The sequence below is a fragment of the Phascolarctos cinereus genome, unplaced genomic scaffold, assembly GCF_003287225.1.
Source record: "Phascolarctos cinereus isolate Bilbo 61053 unplaced genomic scaffold, phaCin_HiC Scaffold_4;HRSCAF=312, whole genome shotgun sequence".
Lineage (NCBI taxonomy): Eukaryota > Metazoa > Chordata > Mammalia > Diprotodontia > Phascolarctidae > Phascolarctos > Phascolarctos cinereus.
The window spans coordinates 332,210,596-332,229,029 of record NW_027555847.1 but is presented as its reverse complement, the minus strand read 5'-3'; the positions used below and the strand labels follow the sequence as shown (position 1 = coordinate 332,229,029).

General features: G+C 38.0%; 1 protein-coding gene across 1 annotated transcript in view; it reads left to right on the top strand.

Moving 5' to 3' along the window:
* NDUFAF2 (NADH:ubiquinone oxidoreductase complex assembly factor 2) overlaps positions 1-8,337 on the top strand; it is a 207,723-nt gene extending 199,386 nt beyond the window's left edge. Inside the window, 1 exon segment of the mRNA XM_021007234.2 lies at positions 8,000-8,337. Coding sequence (XP_020862893.1) covers positions 8,000-8,251 — 252 coding nt within the window. The 3' untranslated portion in view covers positions 8,252-8,337.
* The last annotated feature ends 10,097 nt before the right edge of the window (positions 8,338-18,434 follow it).

The following is an 18,434-nucleotide window of genomic DNA, read 5'->3' as shown; positions in this document are numbered from 1 at the left end:
AACAGTGCCTCCATATCTGTAATGGTAGAGTTCCATTTTAAGTCAGTTTAGAGATAATGCAACATTTTTTACATTCTGATTGAGTCTGTTAAAATAGAAGTTTTTATGTATACCTGTGTGTGCAGGCCCATGAATGAGTCGTACATATATTTATTCTAATCATTCTTTTTTGAAGTATCAATAATAGCATTTTAAATAACATTTTACCTACTCCCTGAAATTCTTGGGTATCTGAAGCTGGAGTGGCTTACCAATCCTGAGACCATCTTGGGCACTTGAATTTTTAAAAAACTGAACTTAATGTTTTAGTTGCTTTAAATTAAAAAAAAAAAGGCTTCAGGGATTCAAGGCAGCTTGACTTTGACAAAAGCAAGACTCTTTGTCTAGTCCACATCATTGAGCTAAAGATATAATCACCTTCTACTACAGAGTCCTTTAAGAACTCAATAGCAGTTTTTAATATTTATTTACATACATATTGAGATTTAATATTTTATATCTGAAAAAATATAAGGGAAATTCCTTGATTTTTTTTAGCACTTTAAAACTGATTTTTTTGACCAATGACTTCTGTTTATCTTTTAATTATATAAACTGCTTTTTTCTTAACCTAACTATAACTCCTTCATCTTGACTATTCCAAATATTTATAAAACTAGGTCCCCTTACATAAATGATTTATGTTCTGTTTAGTTTTCCTGGACGACGTCAGCAGGGGTCTGGTGGTAATTAGTTTAAAAAAGAAAGAAGGAAAGATTCTTCTCCCCCAAAATGAAAGGTTTTCTTTTTTAAAATCTTTTTTTAAACAACTCTCAAAGTTTTAACTCATATGTCTACATGGTGACCAACTCATATGGTCTTCTTGTAGTGACATTGTGGTCTGTTAGCACAGCCATTGGCAGGACATCATAGAGGAAGGGTTGGTAAACCAGGGGCAGAGAAATTACATAGACAGAGGAGGGAAGAATGGGAAGCCTGCTCATGTTCTTCATTTTCTTTCATGGAATAGATACATAGTGCCGAAGCTGTTAGCCTGTGAGTTTAGACTGAAGTGCCACTTCCAAGTTAGGTCTTCCAATAATCTTTACATTCTTCCCCAAAGATCATATCAAAAGACAAAGCAACATGGGCTCATCTCCTACTACTCATTATCTCCACTTTCACTGAGACATTTTATCTGTAGTATTCTTGCTTTTATAGCCACCTTATATGTGAGCCTCTAAGAGGAAAGGAGTAACAGACCTTATTATTCACTGTTGCTCACCTACCATTTTCCTACCATTAACCCAGCATTCATAGATTCCCCAAAGGGGTCCATGGATAAATTTCAGGGGGTCTGTGACCTTGGATGGTAAAAAGTAACATCTTTATTTCCACTGATCTCTAACTGAAGTTTAACTTTCTTTTAATTATTAAAAAAAAAACAAAACAACCCATCATTCTGAGAAGGGGTCCATACTGCCAAAAAAGGTCTATGACACAAAAAAAGGTTAAGAACTCCTGCCTTAAGTGAGTAAATATATAAATGTGTGGTACAATGGACCAGGTTATGGAGAAGCCTTCTGCTATCTCTTCATACCAGTCTTCTGTGCCAAGAAGTCCCAGGTCTTGTTTCACTGGCACCTCTATTGCATCCTCATTGGTCCCACTTTCTCAGTGCCTTAGTATCCATCTCCCCTATGAAGAAAGAAGAGACTCCATCTTATCGCTTGCTGAGAGTTCCCTTTTCTCTACTCTTCCTCATCTCGTATCACCCTTATATCAGTATCATCTTAACACCTGTGTCACATGAAGAGGTGGCCCTTCTTTCCAAGACAAACCTCTCTACATACACAAGTGATCCCATTCAATCCCATCTTCAGTAGATTGGCCCCTCCATCATTTCCACTCTCATTTATATTTGCTTTCTCCTCGTCTCCTTGTCTGCTAGTTACTTTCCTATTGCCATAAATATGCCCATGTCTTACCACTCCTCAAAAAACCGCACTTGACCTATCCATCCCCGCTAGCTATCATCCCATATCTCTTCTCTCAAAGCTATCCTCCCATTTTCTTCTGGCCTCATTATTCAATACAAACTGCTTTCTCCAGAGTTACTAATGATCTTTTAATTGCCAAATCTAATGGCCTTTTTTTCATTCTTCATCCTTCTTGACCTCCCTTCAGCCTGACACTGTCAATTGTCATCTTCCCCTTGGTACTCTAAGTTTCTATGGCACTGTCCTGGTTTTCATACCTTTCTTTACTGGATCTTCATCTAGGTCACAACCCTCCAAAAGTGGGTATCTCCCAGGCTCTATCCTGGGCCCTCTTCTCTCCTTCCTCTGAACTGTTTGACTTGATGATCACATCAGCTACCAGGATTCAGTTATCTTATCTATGCTAATGTATCTCAGATCTACTTTTGTCTTTCAGTCATGTCTAGCCCTTAGTGACCCTACTTGGAGTTTTCTTGGCAAAATACTGGAGAAGTTTGCCAATTCTTTCTCCAGCTCATTTTACAGGTGAGGAAACTAAGGCAAACAGGGTTAAGTGACTTGCCCAGGGTCACAGAACTAGGAAGTATCTGAGGCTGAATTTGAACTCAGGTCTTCCTCAGGACCAGCACTCTATCCCTTAACCTCTAGACTGGTATCTACAACTGACTATTAGACATCTCAAACTGGATATCCAGTAGACATCTTAAATTCAGTATGTCCAAAAGTGAATTAATTTTCTTTTCCCCAACCTCCACCCCACCTTCATACTTCCGCATTACTGTTAAGGGCATTTACCATCCATCCAGGTTTGAAACCTAGGTGTCATCCTCAACTTTTCACCCTCTTTTGCCTCCCATATCCAATCTCTTACTAAGTCCTGTCAATTTTCCCTTCATAACAACTCTTCTATACATACTCTTCTCTCCTCTGAGGCTGCCACCACCCCACCACAGGCCCTTATCACCTCACAACAACCTTGCAGGGTATGTGCTTTTATTATTCCTATCCTACAGTTGAGGAAGCTGAGGCAAACAGAGGTTAAGTGATTTGCCCAAAGTAACACAGCTAATAAGTAAATGTCTGAGACTAGATTTGAACTCAGGTCTTCCTAACTCCAGGCCCACTTTGCCACCAGTTACCTCTATAAGGGATAGATGTTATAGACTACTGGAAAAAATATAAAAGGATGGGAAGAGGGTATTTAATAGCAGATGAAGATTAAAATTTACAAATTATAAACATTATTATGGGGTAAACTGTGACCTTGGGCAAGTCACTAAAATTCCATAGGCATCAATTTCCTTATCTGTAAAATGAAAAGATTGGACTAGATGCCCTCTAAGGTTCCTTCAGCTCTAGATCTATGATCCTGGTAATTCAAAGTACTAATTGCAAGAAAACAGACCTTATCCTTCTCTCCCTTTCCTCTTGAGACTGATTGCTTTTTGTCAAGTTCTATACTTGATGCTGGTTAGATCAGTTCTAGCCTTCTTGCTGATAAATATCATTGGAAAAGCTAGTGAATAGTTTTGTTTTGTTTTTCTAAAATCTTTCTATAAGCCTCAAGTAAGGAAAGCTTGGGGAGAAAGTCTCCCAATGCTTAGTCTTATCCTTATCAGCTTCAGTTCTCCAAAACATACAGATGTTTGCCTCACCTTAATTCACTGACTTTAGATTTGGAGAGCCCCTTCCCCCTTTTATTTTTCCTAGCTCCCATCTGAAAAAGACTCTTTCCTATCTGGCTTCCAAGCTACGTGTACCTTGGGCTCTATGTCTTCCTCACCAATCTTGGAGTTTCAGTTCTCTAACTCTGCAAGTGCCCTCTTTGCTGCTGCCTTTAATGCATCCTGGTGACGCCTCATTCGTCTGCATAAACCAAATTCTCCCAGCCATATCACAGCGGCTGGTTTTGATGCTGAGTTGTTTCTTCTACCTTATTCCAAAAGAGATCTGGAATCATAAGCTTAGCCTTCCCAGAGTCACAGAGTTGAAAGGAATCTGAGAGGCAATCAAGTCCAACCTGTGCCTCAACAAGAGGCATCATCAACAAGTATTGACTCAGCCTTTACTTGAAAACCTCTAATAAGCAGTAGTAACCCAGTACCTCCCAAGACAGTGTGTGCCAGTTTTGAGTCACTATAATAATGAGGAAATTTCTGCTCATATAAAACCTAAATCTGCATGTCCACAGCTTCCACAGAAGCTGCCTTCTGGGACCAAGCAGAACATACCTAATGTGTCTTCTGCATGAAAGCCTTTCAGATGAAGACAATGGTGGTATCAAATTCATTCTCTTCTTCCATCCCCAACTCTTCTCTCCAACCGAAGCATCCTCAGGTTCTCCAGCTGATGTGCACAGGTCATAACCCCAAGTCTCTTCAACATTCTTTCATGATCTCTGAACCTCTGCCCTTCTTGATACACTCCGCATGGGCTTTCCTACTAGACTAATTTTCTACCGTATTGTTCATCCTATTGGCTTGCTCTTAGTTTTTCTGTCATTAACTGAGCTGAGTTTTTGGTCATCTCCTAGGACCAGTGAGCAGTGATATCCATACTTCTTTCCTCCATATTTCTCCAAGCCTATCCCAAGGCTGTGAGTTCAGGCCAAAGTTTTGTACATGCAATACATAACAACATTATCTTCCACATACTCCAAATAACTGGCCAAAGACATATCAAAACTGTTTTCTGCATCGTTAGTGTCTCTTGTTGAAAATTGTATTTATAAAAGGGATTCCTACTTTGAATGGAAAATTAAATGACTTCTAATTCTGTTCAGCTCCTAAGATTTAGTGAAAGTTTTTTTAAATATATCCAATTCTTCTTTCAACTTCAACATATTATTTTTCAGTGTCCCTATAAAAGATAATATTTTGAATTTTCAAAGACTATAAGGAATTAGCTTATTATAGATACAGTATGATTCCTACAACACCCTTCCCACTTCTCACTTTAACAGAAACCTAGTTTTCCCCTTGAAAATACCACATCCCTAGAAACCCTCTCCACAGAAAGCCACTAGTTCACCGCATCCCTCAACTTATGAGGCCAGAAGAGGTATCGGTATAACTCTGCTCCCTGCCTCTGCTCTGCTACTGTTCTTCAGTAGTTTTCCTTCTTCAGAATCCATTGCATGTGATTATGCAGCCTCCCACACCTTATTCCTGTCCTTTACCTGATGAATCCCAGCTTTCCCAGTGACTTCAGCACCTAGTTCACGGTTGCCCCATAAGCTGCTTTCCATTTCCTGCTGTCCTCCTCAAAGAGCTTTGTTACTCATGTTTGTCCATCAAAAATTCTAATTGCTTAACTTCTTCATCTCCAGTGCATCCCTTTTTTCTCCACTTCTGCTTATATAATGTTTCACATTAGATCTTACCATCTCATAGAATTGGACTGTCTCCAAGATCCTGAACTTTTCAGTTCCAATTTACAAATACAACTTACTCTCATTCCACCTCAACCTTTCATTCATACCTTGATTGTGACCTGAAATCCCTTGACCCTCTCTGTCCCTCCCGCCATTCATCTTCCATACTTTGGCTTTCCTAACCTCCATACCTGTTCTTGACCCCTGCTCTTCTATTTTAATAAATTATTTGTTACCACCCTTGCCCACTTCCACAAACTTCCTCTGTCACAAAATAATTCTCTAGTCCAGATAACAGCAAATAATAATAATAATAATAATAATAAATTTATAGTGCTTTAAGGTCTGCAGAGTGCTTTATAAATATTCCATTTTATCCTCACAACATCTCTAGGAGATACGTGCTATCATTGTCCTCTTTTTACAGATCAAGAAACTGAAGCAGACAGCTTAAGAGTGTTGCCTACAGTCACACAGCTAATAAGAGTTTGAGGCCGTGTTTGAAATCAGATCTTCCTGAACATAAGTCCGGCAATCTATCCATTGCACCATCTACCTGGTTTTCTTCTGCTATGTCTGAGTATACCTGGAGAAAGGCATGTGCCTGTGCTGATTTCACCTACTATAAATTTGTAGTACAGAACCTCAACTGGTCCCTCACTACTACTCACTAATCTTTTTCTTTAGCCTAATCCCTTTCTCCTTTCCCACAACAGCTGTTTCAAACCTGCTTTTTTCCCCCTTTCTCCTCAAACCCTGACCTCCATCCAACTAACAGATGATGTAGCCTACTTATTTAACTGGTAAAATTGAGGATGTCTGACCAAAGCTTCTTAAACTATTTTCCTCTGCTCCTCAGAATTTCTGACTATCTTTCCATCTTCCCTTCCTTCTATCTGATCTCAAAAGGTTTTGATTCCCTCTACGTATACTTTTAATCCGGTCACCTCTTCCCTTCTCCTGAACCTTGCTGCAGCAGTTACTCTTCTATCATAATTTTTACTAATCCCTCTCTTTATCTCCTTCTAATCTGTCTACCTATATACACTCAGATATCCCCAATCCTAAAAATGCCCTTCTTCAGCTCTTAACCTAAATCCATCTGGCTCCTCCTTTCCACTGCCAAACTTCTTGGAAAAGCTGCCTCTCCACTCTGGCCCTCATAACCTAACTTCCATCCTGAACTTTAAATTAAACCTACTTCCTCAAAGGTCACCAGAGATGTCCTAATAAGCAAATAGAATAGCTACTTTTAGCCTTTGCCCTCCTTGCCTTCTCTAAAGCACTTGACATTATTTTATTTTATGCTCTCTTTCCCATTGGCTTCTGACATACTGGCCTATCTCTTTACTTGCTCTTGTCAAGTCCTTCCCTATTTCCTCTTCCTCTTCCATTATAAAGTAGATGTTCAAGGTTCTGCCCTGGACACCCTTTTCCTCTCTCTCTATCCTGTCTCCTTTGACATTATTCACTCATATCCTTTCTATGCAGCCAACCCACAAGTCCATGTCTCCAGTTATGCCCTCTCTTATTAGCTATAAACTTGCATTTCCAACTACCTATAGGATATCCCCACCAATCAGCATTTTGTACTTAATTTGTCCCAAATCCAACTTAATATCTTTCCCAAAAAGTCTGTTTTATTTCTGTCAGTGAAACTGTAACCCATTCACCCAGACTCCCGTAATCAAACTTCGGTTCCTTCCTGTCTTCTCATATCTTATCATTTTCTGAGTCCTATCTAATCTACCTTTGAAATATTTCATACTACTATCCCTCTTCTCTATTCTCACAACCCCTAGTATGACTCATTACTATGTACCTAGACTTGTGCTGTAGCCTCCTGACACCTCCATCTTTTTCTTCCCTTAATCCATCCTTCATGTTATTTATTTGGTGGTTTTTCAAATGGCAATTGCCTGGAATAGGAGTCTCGTTCCATACCTACTTATGTTTTGGGGCAGCGAGGTGGCGCAGTGGATAGAGCACCAGTTCTGGATTCAGGAGGACCTGAGTTCAAATTCGACCTCAGACACATAATAACACTTACTAGCTGTGTGACCCTGGGCAAGTCACTTAACCCCACTGCCTAGCCAAAACAAACAAACATACCTACTTATGTTTCCACTAACATGCAGTCCTAAGTAGAGGAGAACCAGTGAAAAGTATTTATTGGTATTGATCCCATGATGCTTGAACTTAGACTTCTTGCTTTGATCTTTCTTTAGGAGAGGAAGGAAAGTAGCCACAGCAGTATTCTGATTCCTTTCATCTCTTGTATCTACCTAACCTTGAAGCCACCAGCCACTTCAGCCTCTAGCTTTCACTTCTACTGTGGTAGATCTGAGTAATGACTAGCTACCAACAAGAAAATAAAAAATAAGTTCAAATAGTGTCTGTGATGAATATTCCTATCTAATAGTCTTCCATTTTCTTATTTAATATTAAACAAAAGGATGGAGCAATTTAATTAATTTCCTAATTTGATGATAAGACATAGTATTCATTCCACATTTACATTGAATAGACATTCTCTTAAGAAAAGTGTATATTCTCTTAAAGTCCATGCTTTTTTTTTTCTTTTTGTAACAACAAACTCATGTCTAACAGGATTTTTCATGTCCTCCATTACTATGTGTTCATGCAGGAAATAATGAAGAATGAGAAATATAAGGAAGATGTTAAAATAAAAATCAGAGACGTTTCTGAAAAAGAAAACCTTCAAATCACAGACAGCAAGGAGATGCTTGTTGCTTCACCAGTTCAAATTAAAATTAAAGGACATGCTTCAGTTCCTGATTTTGGAAAGACTGACCCATCAAAAGACCCCACTAGCACTGGTAAAACCTTCCAACCAGGATCCTGGCTGCCTCGAGAAAGCAGTAACCAAAATAAATGAACACATTTGCTGTGGGTAAAATCTTTTCAATTAAATGGCTGTGATTATTTCAACAACTAAAAATAAAAGCAGATGTAAAAAACTGATCGCTTTGTATTTTCTAGATGTACAGTAGAGCTACATTCCATTAGGTTTAATTGGTCTTTTTAGGAACCATTTTTAAAAAATTGAATTTGATGAAGCCATAAAGTTAGAAACACATTAAGTACTTGTTATGCTTAAATCTTTACTGTGTTTTAATGCATTGATTTACTTTTGTATAGTCCCCACTAAGTGCCACCCTGCTTGAGGGAAATGCCAAAAAAGGGAAACATAGATACTCAACAAGTTGTGGCTTATGATGATCATTCAGAAACCTTCCATAAATATTCTCAAATAGAAACAGTAACAGTGGGTGAAGTAACCCTGGGGTTTTGGGGGGGTGGGGGAAGATTCCTAAGAGCTGGAAAAAAAAACAAACTAGGAACAAAGGACAGTTGATTATAACACAAGTAACTTCTGGGTCACATGACCAACAAGATGGCAAACTAGCTATATTATCTGATCCCCACAACCTCTCAAACTTCTCCAAAACAGAAATTTTGTGCCAAAGATAAAGCAACTGTAGCTATCTCCATCATCTGGGACAGCAGAATCCAAAAAAAAAAAAAGGTTTAAAGAACAAAATAAAACAAAACATCAACTGACATATGCCTGGAGCTCACTCATCACTCCTCTACCACCTCCCCACATTACTAGCAGCGATGCTGCCCTGGCCAATCTGTGAACTGGACACATTGCTTGCAACAAAACTCAACCTCACACCTCACTTCCCCTCTCCCTTTCCAGTGTCATGGAGATCCTGGCTCCAGACTACAGAATTTTGCTTGGCCTCCACAGATAGCCAGTGCTATGGCAGTGCTCCAAGGGCAGAACCTTGCTGGGGCCATAGCAGTCAGCTCCACAGAAGGCAGAGATCTGTACTGCAAAAAATCTCTGCAGGAGAACAGAGGGACATAGAGGAATGGACAAGATGAGTGTCTGGGCTAGAAATAGACCTCTATACTACATCCAGTACCCTCTTCCTCACAGAGACCTGGATAACCACACCACAGAAATCCATCCCATGGCACCAGTGCAGCAACATTCTGAACTGCCATGCCAGTCCAGACAACTGAGAAATAGAAGGAGCAGGACAAGACAATATGTTTAGGGGGACCGTGTGGCACTTTACTGAGCTTGAGGCAAAATTTAAAAGAATTGGATGATGCTGAACATGGCAAACACTACAAAATACAGAAATTGACGAATAGCTTCAAAGACAGGAAATGATGAATTACTTATGTCAGAGAGTCTTATCAGAACCAGCTGGGTACAGTCAAACCACTGACTAATTAGAAAAAAAGATCACAATCAACACTAAATTAGAGGAAAGCACTAGCAATGGATTATAAGTCTCAAGTTTTCTCTTTTTCCAAATTTCTTTTTATTATTATGAACCTTACAAACATCAACATTTCCCTACGCAAATATAAGGGTAAGGGTCAACTGAACCAACTCCACTTTAAAGTAACTAACAAAATCCTTGATACCTTTATCAGGTGAGAATATCTTTACTGAGTCAGTCAATCCAAGGCATTAAACTAATGTAAGCTTTGTGGGTCTTCTATAAAATAGCAAGCAAGTTCTGATTCTGAGATTCATTCCCAAGTCAAGTCAGAAAAGTACAAATCCAGCCAATAGAGAACCAGCAGGGGTGAGGGAGGAGAGAAGAGGAGAAGAGCATTGGTCTCCTACCCTTTGATCACAGATGACCTTGGGAACTTCAAAGGGTCACAGACTTTTAATTTCTCTTTGGTATCCTAGCAATGCCCATGGAATAGCAATGACTGACCACCATTTCCGCATTGGAAGGAAAGGGCAAAGAAGACACATTGAGGAAAGGTAGCTTCTGGACTATATACAAGGAGTCTAGCAAAAAGCTCTGACAAAAAGCTCTAAGGGCAACATTTTGAGGAATCCAGCGAAAGGATTTCCAGAAAGCCACATGTGCTCTAATGTCAAGCCCACATTCCCCTACCTCTGTATTTTTGTAAAAGAGTGTGCCTTTACTGTAGGGGGATACGTTATGCCAGCTTTGCATCTCTAATAAAAACTTACTTCTTAAAATTAATTGTCTGAATGACTAATTGTTATCAACTGATATTCAATGGGTGGAAATACATTTTTGGTGCTTGTGAGCCATAGCATTAGAAACCAACCTCAGTCCCTCCAGGTTCCCACACTCTGAGGATCCAATCTGCCAGTGCAAGTAGAGACTGGATAAGTAGCTCCAGAAACTGCACTACCCAGTTAAGAACAGAAAAAGAAGGCTGCATATGAAACCATCAATTTCCTTTATGGACAGCTTGGTGTTTTGGGTTTTTTTATATTTCAAATTTAACTTGGTAATTTCAATACTGCTTTGCTTGTGTCCTCTTATGAACTTCTTTCTACTCTCTTCTATTTCTTTTCTTTTTTTTAGTAATCCTTAAACATTTTTCTTTCTTTTCTCCCTTTTTTTCAGTCTCACTGTTATTATTTCTCAATTGAAAATGGTCAAAGAATGTGAACAGGCAGTTTTCCAAATATGAAAAAGAAAATGCCACAAATCACTTAAGAATTAGAGAAATGCCATTTAAAGCAACTCTAAGTTTCTACCTCCCACTTTATCAGATTGGCAAAATTGACCAAAAAGGGGGGGAAATGACAAATGTTAGAAGGACTATAGGAAAGTAGGCATATTAATTCATTGTTAGTGGAGCTGTGAATTGGTCTAGCCATTCTAGAATGCAATTTGGAACCATGCCCCAAAAAACTGTACCTACCCTACATACCCTTTGATCCAGTGAAACCACACTAAGCCTATACCTCAAAGAGATCGAAGAAAGAGGAAAAGGACCCATATGTACCAACATTTTTGAAGCAGCTCTTTTTGTAGTAGCAGGTAATTAAGAGGATGCCTATCAATTGGGGAATGGCTGAACAAATTATGGAATATGAATGTAATGGAATATTACTGTAGCATAAGAAATGATGAAAGGGTGGCTTCAGAGAGACTTATTTGAACTGATACAGATGGAAGCAAGCAGAACCAGAAAAACAATTCATACAATAAAATCACTATAGAAAACAAACCACTTTGAAAACCACAAGAACTTTATCAATACAGTGACGATGCAGAGGACTGATAAAAAAAAATCCAGCCTCCTGACTAAAAAGTAATGGACTCAGAGTGCTGAACAAAACTATACACACACACACACACACACACACACACACACACAAAATGTGTGTATTTTATATATGTATGTATGTATGAATGTATTTGGACATGCTCAACATGGGAATTTTTGCGTAACTATACCTACGTGTTAAAAAAATTATTTTTTGTTTTCCTTTTTCTGTTTCCCAGTGTTGAAGTTTTAGGAAGGAGAGAAAATTTTTTTTTGTTCATTAAAAAAAATGAAATCTAATTTTAAAAAAGTACCATTTTTCATTTCCCACCCCCTTCCCCCAACATTAAGCCTTAGGCTTTTGTTTTGGGGGTTTGTTTTTGTTTTTGTTAAGTGACTTGCCCAGAGTCACACAGCTAGTGACTGTTATGTATCTGAGGCCGGATTTGAACTCAGGTCCTGATGACTCCAAAGCCAGTGCTCTATCCACTGTGCCACCTAACTGTCCCCAAGCCTTAGGCTTTCAAAAGAAACCTCTGTGGCTTCATTCACTCATTGGGACAAAGCATCCATTCCCTCTACAATCATCATCTCCATTGCAGAATGAAGATGGGGAATGAGGGGATGAGGAAAGGGGAGGAAACTCATCTTAAGTCCAGCATCATCTACTTCTCTCAAGATATTAAAGTAAAAAAAAAAATCCAATAGAACAAGGGGGAGAAGGGAGAGCTTATCTGACAGGCAATGAACAAATCAAAGAAAATCTCTGACTCTAATGAAATTCTGCAATAAAAAGGAACTAAAGGGAGAGGGAAAAAAATAACAAATACAGAAATGCAAGCTGAATCAGCACCCTAAGTGATGGAACAATACCAAAAGATAAAATAAATGAGGTAATAAATGCATTAAAGGAAGATTCTAATTCAGAAAAAAAATCAAAGAGAGAAATAAAGTAATAACTTAGACTATAAAGCAAATAGAAATTAAAGCAGGAGTACTTAACCTGGGGTCCATGTACACCCTCCACTCCCAAGGGGTATGTGGATAGATTTTTGTGGGCTTGTGAACCTGGATGAGGAAAGAATTCCATCTTTATTTCCACTAATCTTTTTTCTTTGTAATATCATATACTTTGTTTTAAATCTATTATTCTGAGAAGGTATTCAAAGACTTCAACAGACTTCTAAAGGGGTACTTGACACAAAAGAGGTTAAAAACTCATATTTAGGGGCAGCTAGGTGGCACAGTGGATAGAGTACCAGCCCTGGATTCAGGAGGACCTGAGTTCAAATGCGGCCTCAGACACATAACAGTTACTAGCTGTGTGACCCTGGAAAAGTCACTTAACCCTATTACCTAGCCAAAAATTAAAAAAAAAAACTTCCTATTTAAAGCATAATACTAGTAACTGATTTATATGAATCTTAAAAAAAACATTACACACAACACCCCTTTGAGATACGTAGAGCAAGGATTAGTGTTCTCATTTTATAGATGAGAAAATTGAGTCTCAGAGAGATTGTTATTTTCCCATACTAATAAGTATAAGGGCCAAGATTTTCACCCAGGTGTCCTGACTCCAGTTCCAGTCTGCTTTCCTCTACATGTCCTAGTCATGGTTACATGTCTGGTACGACAGACCATTCAGAGCCCGAGGGTTCAGATAAGCGATATTTTTCATAAAAACATATCCAAAAAGCTCCACATCAAAGCATTCCCCAAAGCAGTAAAAAAGCACTTTAGGAAGAAAAAAGCAGGTAGAAGCCATTGGAAAGGAGATTAAAGACAGCTCGCAAGGAAGTTGTCTGGGATTTCAGGAGTTCCCCACCACCCCAGCCCAAGTCCTAAAACTGATATCTCCCTTGACAAAAGGACTCACAGCTGGATCCAAAAGCAGTCTACCTGGGAGGAAAGTTAACTCAAACCGCCCCAGGTCTATTCTACAAAGTCTGATTGGTCTAGTGGGAATATGGGCATTAACTTGAGCCTCCTCAGCTCCATTAGTATCCTGGCCCACGATACAGTTCATTGTCTTTCATCAATGTAAATAACTATAACAATATAAATGTCATACAGCAAGAGTCATTGTATAATTAGAATAAACTCAAAACACCTAGAATGTATAGAACTCCAAAAAAATTTTAAATGAATAACAAGATAACAGAAGTAGAAAACTAGAATAATATACTTATTGAGGAAAATTCTGTATTTAAATTGATATTAAATTATATTAAAAATATATATCAGGAAAAGTATTTAATTTTTTTTTAAATTTACATAAAAGCACCCAAAATATTTCCCATTCAAACAGCCTCAGAAAATACTAGTGTGGAAAGTCCCTCTACCAAAACAGATTAAACCTATGTAAGTCCTACGAATTTGCTTGAACTGCATGAGGCAAAATGACTTGCCCAGGGTCACACAGCTAATATGTAGAAGCTGAGATTTTAACCCAAATCTTCCTGACTATACTCCCTAGTACCTTAACCACTATGTCATACTTCTTCTACACAGATGAAAAGATGTACGGTGGGCATGGAGGGGGGGCGCATGGAGAATGGAAAAAATGGATAGAAAAAAACAACAGGAGAAATGAATACCTTCCTCAAAGGCAATTGGGACTATATTAATAACTCCCAACCTATATGCCTATTTTCTCATTTTTATAGAATATTTATAAGAATGATCTGCAATGATATATCTTAGATATACTCAGTGAAAATAAGAAGGGAATAGATAGACTTTCATCAGCTCTTCTGTATAGCAGATCACATACTCATGGTTACAATTGACTGAGAGGTATAGAGAATACAAATTCTGCTGGAAGGTTTTGTTTGCTGATTATGAAAAAAAAAATTCTGACCAAACCAAGGAAAACAGAAGGCTCTCCTTCAACAAGGAGTCTTTTGTACATACATTATAATCATGGAAGATGTGTAGATAAATTGAAATCAAATACAAAAATTACTCTGTTCAGTGACCCTTAGGTTGCTAAAATGGAAGGAGGTGTAAAATAGGGAGATGTATGATTGCTAAAAATGTTTGGCACTGTCACATACAATATCTTGTGCAAGATCTGAATGGAAGAGATTTACCATATTGATGGAGAAGTCCTACAGATGGTCCTCTTTGTGTATGCTATTGTGCTTACCATCTCAAATCCCAGGGCATCACATCAATAAGATTCTGAAGTATTCAAAAGAGATCAGTTTAAAAATCCATACAAGAAAAACCAAGCAGTTAGACGATGCCTATTGCCTAGTTTATAACATAAAGTTTGATTGCCAGTCCATTAAGTTATTACATCAGTATATATCTTGGTCAGCCACTGCAGATGGGCAATTAATTGATCTCAATATTAAAGAGAAGAAAAAGTGGATTGGATTGCATTTAGGGAATCACACAATGATTTTAATCATTCAAGCTTTCCCCATATAGCAACATAAATAAAATGTTTTCCTAGTTATGCAGTATGTTTAGCTATCTTGGAACACACAGTCTCCAAAGAATCAAAGTTGTGTTACCCAAAAGACAAAGATTCTCTCAATCTTCTTGAGAGAAGAGGCATGGTGGGTGTGATTATATTACAACTTATTTCCAGTGATGACTCAAGTGCAAGAAGTGGAATATGGAATGTCATTGAGCAAATATATAATTCAAAAAGGAGATGGGTTAGTCATATGGTAAGAGGAAAGACCAACAGATGGATAGACAAAGTGGTTCACTAGTAACCATGAAATGTAAAAAGACCTAGAAGAAGACCACTGGATAGATCCTCTGTGGAAAATCCATCACTGAACATGAACAAGAACAACCCAGGATGAGAGCATATGGATAGCTTGTGATCTGTAGTGATGAAAGGAATGCCCATATCATTGAGCTCCCTGAGCCACTGAACTATACACACAGGTACGTGAAAGAAGCTAGGAGTACACATTTTTTTTTTTTAGGCAATTGGGGTTAAGTGACTTGCCCAGGGTCAGACGGCTAGTGTCAAGTGTTTGGTCTGAGTCTGGATTTGAACTCAGGTCCTCCTGACTTCAGGGCCGGTGCTCTATCCACAGCGCCACCTAGCTGCCCCTTGAGTACACATTTTAAAAAAGTTGACACAGATCTCTCACAAAAATGATCACCTACTTGAGCACTAGGTAGACTATGTTAACTTAGTGCAATAAAATTAGAAATAAATAACAACAACATGAATAGAAGTATATGACCATGCTGAAACAAATGAAAAAAAAACCTATTGAATAATAATTGGATTGAAGGATGTTTTAAAATAACAGGATACTTAAAAGATGATGATAGCACCAATGTTTCATTTAACAATGTCTTTGGAATCCTACTAGAGAAGTTCTTATAGGATTATTGATTTAGATGTGGAAGGAACCTCAGAGGTCATCTAGTCCAACCCCCTTATTTTAGATGAGAAACCTAAGACCAGGAAAGGTGGAGTGACATGCCGAAGGTCATATGGGTAGCAGGTGGTCAAGCCAAGACTTGAAACAAGGTTGATTGACTCCAATTCCATCATTCTTTCCTTTGAACTACTCTTCCTCCTTTCTTAATGTACAATATGATATGTCTACATTAATAAGAAATAAAAATAGAGACTAAATAAATTCATCCTTCACCTAAAGACAGAAAAAGAACAAGGTAATGGTACAAAGCAAAATTGAAAAGGAGAGGTGATAAAGATAATACTTAAGTAGGCTAGAAATTTTTAAAAATGAATTAATAAATAAAACCAAGAACTATTTTTGAAAATAACAATAAAATTAATAAGCCATTAGTAAATAGAAAACCCAAAAGGAGATAAAAATTAATCTTTAAAATTAGAAATGCAAAATTAAAAAAATTAGAAATGCAAAATGATCATAATAATCAATCAAGCATTCACTAAGCACCTGCTACATGCCAGGCACCATGCTAGGCACTGGGGATAGAATTTCAAAGCATGAAATAATCCCTACACTTAAGGAGCTAACAAATACAAAATAAATTGACTATCATTAGGGAAGTCATTAATACTAATGTAAAGTGAATATATAAGAAATCATGTAAAACCAAACATCTGGCCCAAAGAGTTTGAGGCCTTTCCTGGTCCCCTCCAGCTGCTTTGCTTCTTCCTCCTGCTCTTCCCCTGCTTCACCCCTCCTCACTCCAACTCCAGCCCACCCCCATTCCTAGTATGTTTCTTATGTATTTTGTATATATCTACATGCATATGTGTATTTTCTCCCACATTGGAATATAGCAGGTAAGGATTAGATTTCTTTTGTCTTTCTATTCCCAATTCCCAGCATAGTACCTGGAATATAGCAGGCTCTTAATAAATATATTTTGATCGATTGATTGGTTGATAGGTTCACAGATTAATTTTTCCAAACCTTCAAAGAACAAACAATTTCTACATTGTGTAGATCATTTTTAAATATAAAGGAGTTCTAATGAGTTTTTTTTAATAGAGCAAATATGGTTTTGAAACTAAAGCCTTTAAAAAAAACACTTAAAATGAAAATTATAGGCCATTAATGATTTCATTAGTGAATATATGTAAAATAAAAAATATATTTACAACTACTAGCACATTTTAAAAAATCTTTCTTCAAGAGAATGTCATAAAAGACTTTTGAAGATGGTTCATAATTAGTGGTAAGAATATAGTTCATCATACATAGGTAGATGCATCAGTGGATCTGTGCTCTTATTGGTGTCTGGATCACAAGACCTCCAGATGTCTTCCAATCCTGTGTGGTTTTCATCTGCATCTTTCCACAGAACTTCAGTAGAGTATTCATCTATATACTGGTGGCTTCCTTTGAGTCAGTTTCTGACTGGGATACCTCCACCCTTCCTGTCACCCTTGTTCAAAACCTAGAAGCCATTCATTATCAACTCATGATTCTAACTCACTCCTCCACAATGAATCAATTTCCAGGCCTTGTCAATTTTACCTCAATTCTTGCATTCATTTCTTTTCTCCATTGACACTACAACCAACAACCTCAACACCAAATGATATAATATTTCTAAAGCACTTAGCACAATGCCTGGCACATCGTAGATGTTTAAGAAATGCCTGTTCCTTTCTCTCCCCTCTAGCCTAGTCTCCTAATTGGTGTTCTTGCATCTACCCTCTCCCTTCTTCTCCAAACCATTCTCCGCTTGGCTGCTAAATCTCCAATTCATTCCCCACTTGGCTGCTAAATTGATATGCCTTAAACACAGGTCTGAAGTGTCAGGGGATCCTTGTTGTCCTTTACTTCTTACCCACAGGATAAAACACAAACTCCTCTGTTTGACACTTAAAATCTTCCACAATATTTCCACACTAATTACACATTATTCTCCTTCATGTATTCTATATTCTAGCCAAACTCCCTTGATATAACATTCTATCTTCTGCCTCTAGGTAACTAAGTCGCAGTGGATAGAATGCTGGGCCTGGAGTAAGGAAGACGAATTTAATTCTGGCCTCAGACATTCACTAGCTGTCTGGTGCTGGATGAATCACTTAATCTCTGTCTGTGCCTCAGTTTCCTCAACAGTAAAATGAAGGTAATAATAGCACCTACCTCTCCTGGTTGTTCTGAGGATAAAATGAGATGTTTGTGGAGTGCTTAGCACAGTGCCTGGTACTTAGCAGGAGTTTAACAAATGCTTATTTCCTTCCTTCCTTTTTGCTTTTGAAAACGTCGCCTGCCATGTCTGAGATGTTCTTCCTCCTTACCTTAGATTCTCTTAGAAACCCTGGCTCCCTTCACAACTCTGCTCAACTTCCCAACTCCTACAAGAAGTCCTTCCTGTTCCCCTCAGCTGTTAGTGTCCCCAAATTACTTTGTATTTATATTGTATATAGTTTCTACGTATTTAGTTATATGCATACCCTTCTCTCAATAGACTGTGAGCTCCATAAAGTCAGGAACAATTTCATTTTTGCTTTTGTGTCCATAATATATATCAGAATACTTAGTAAATGATAGATG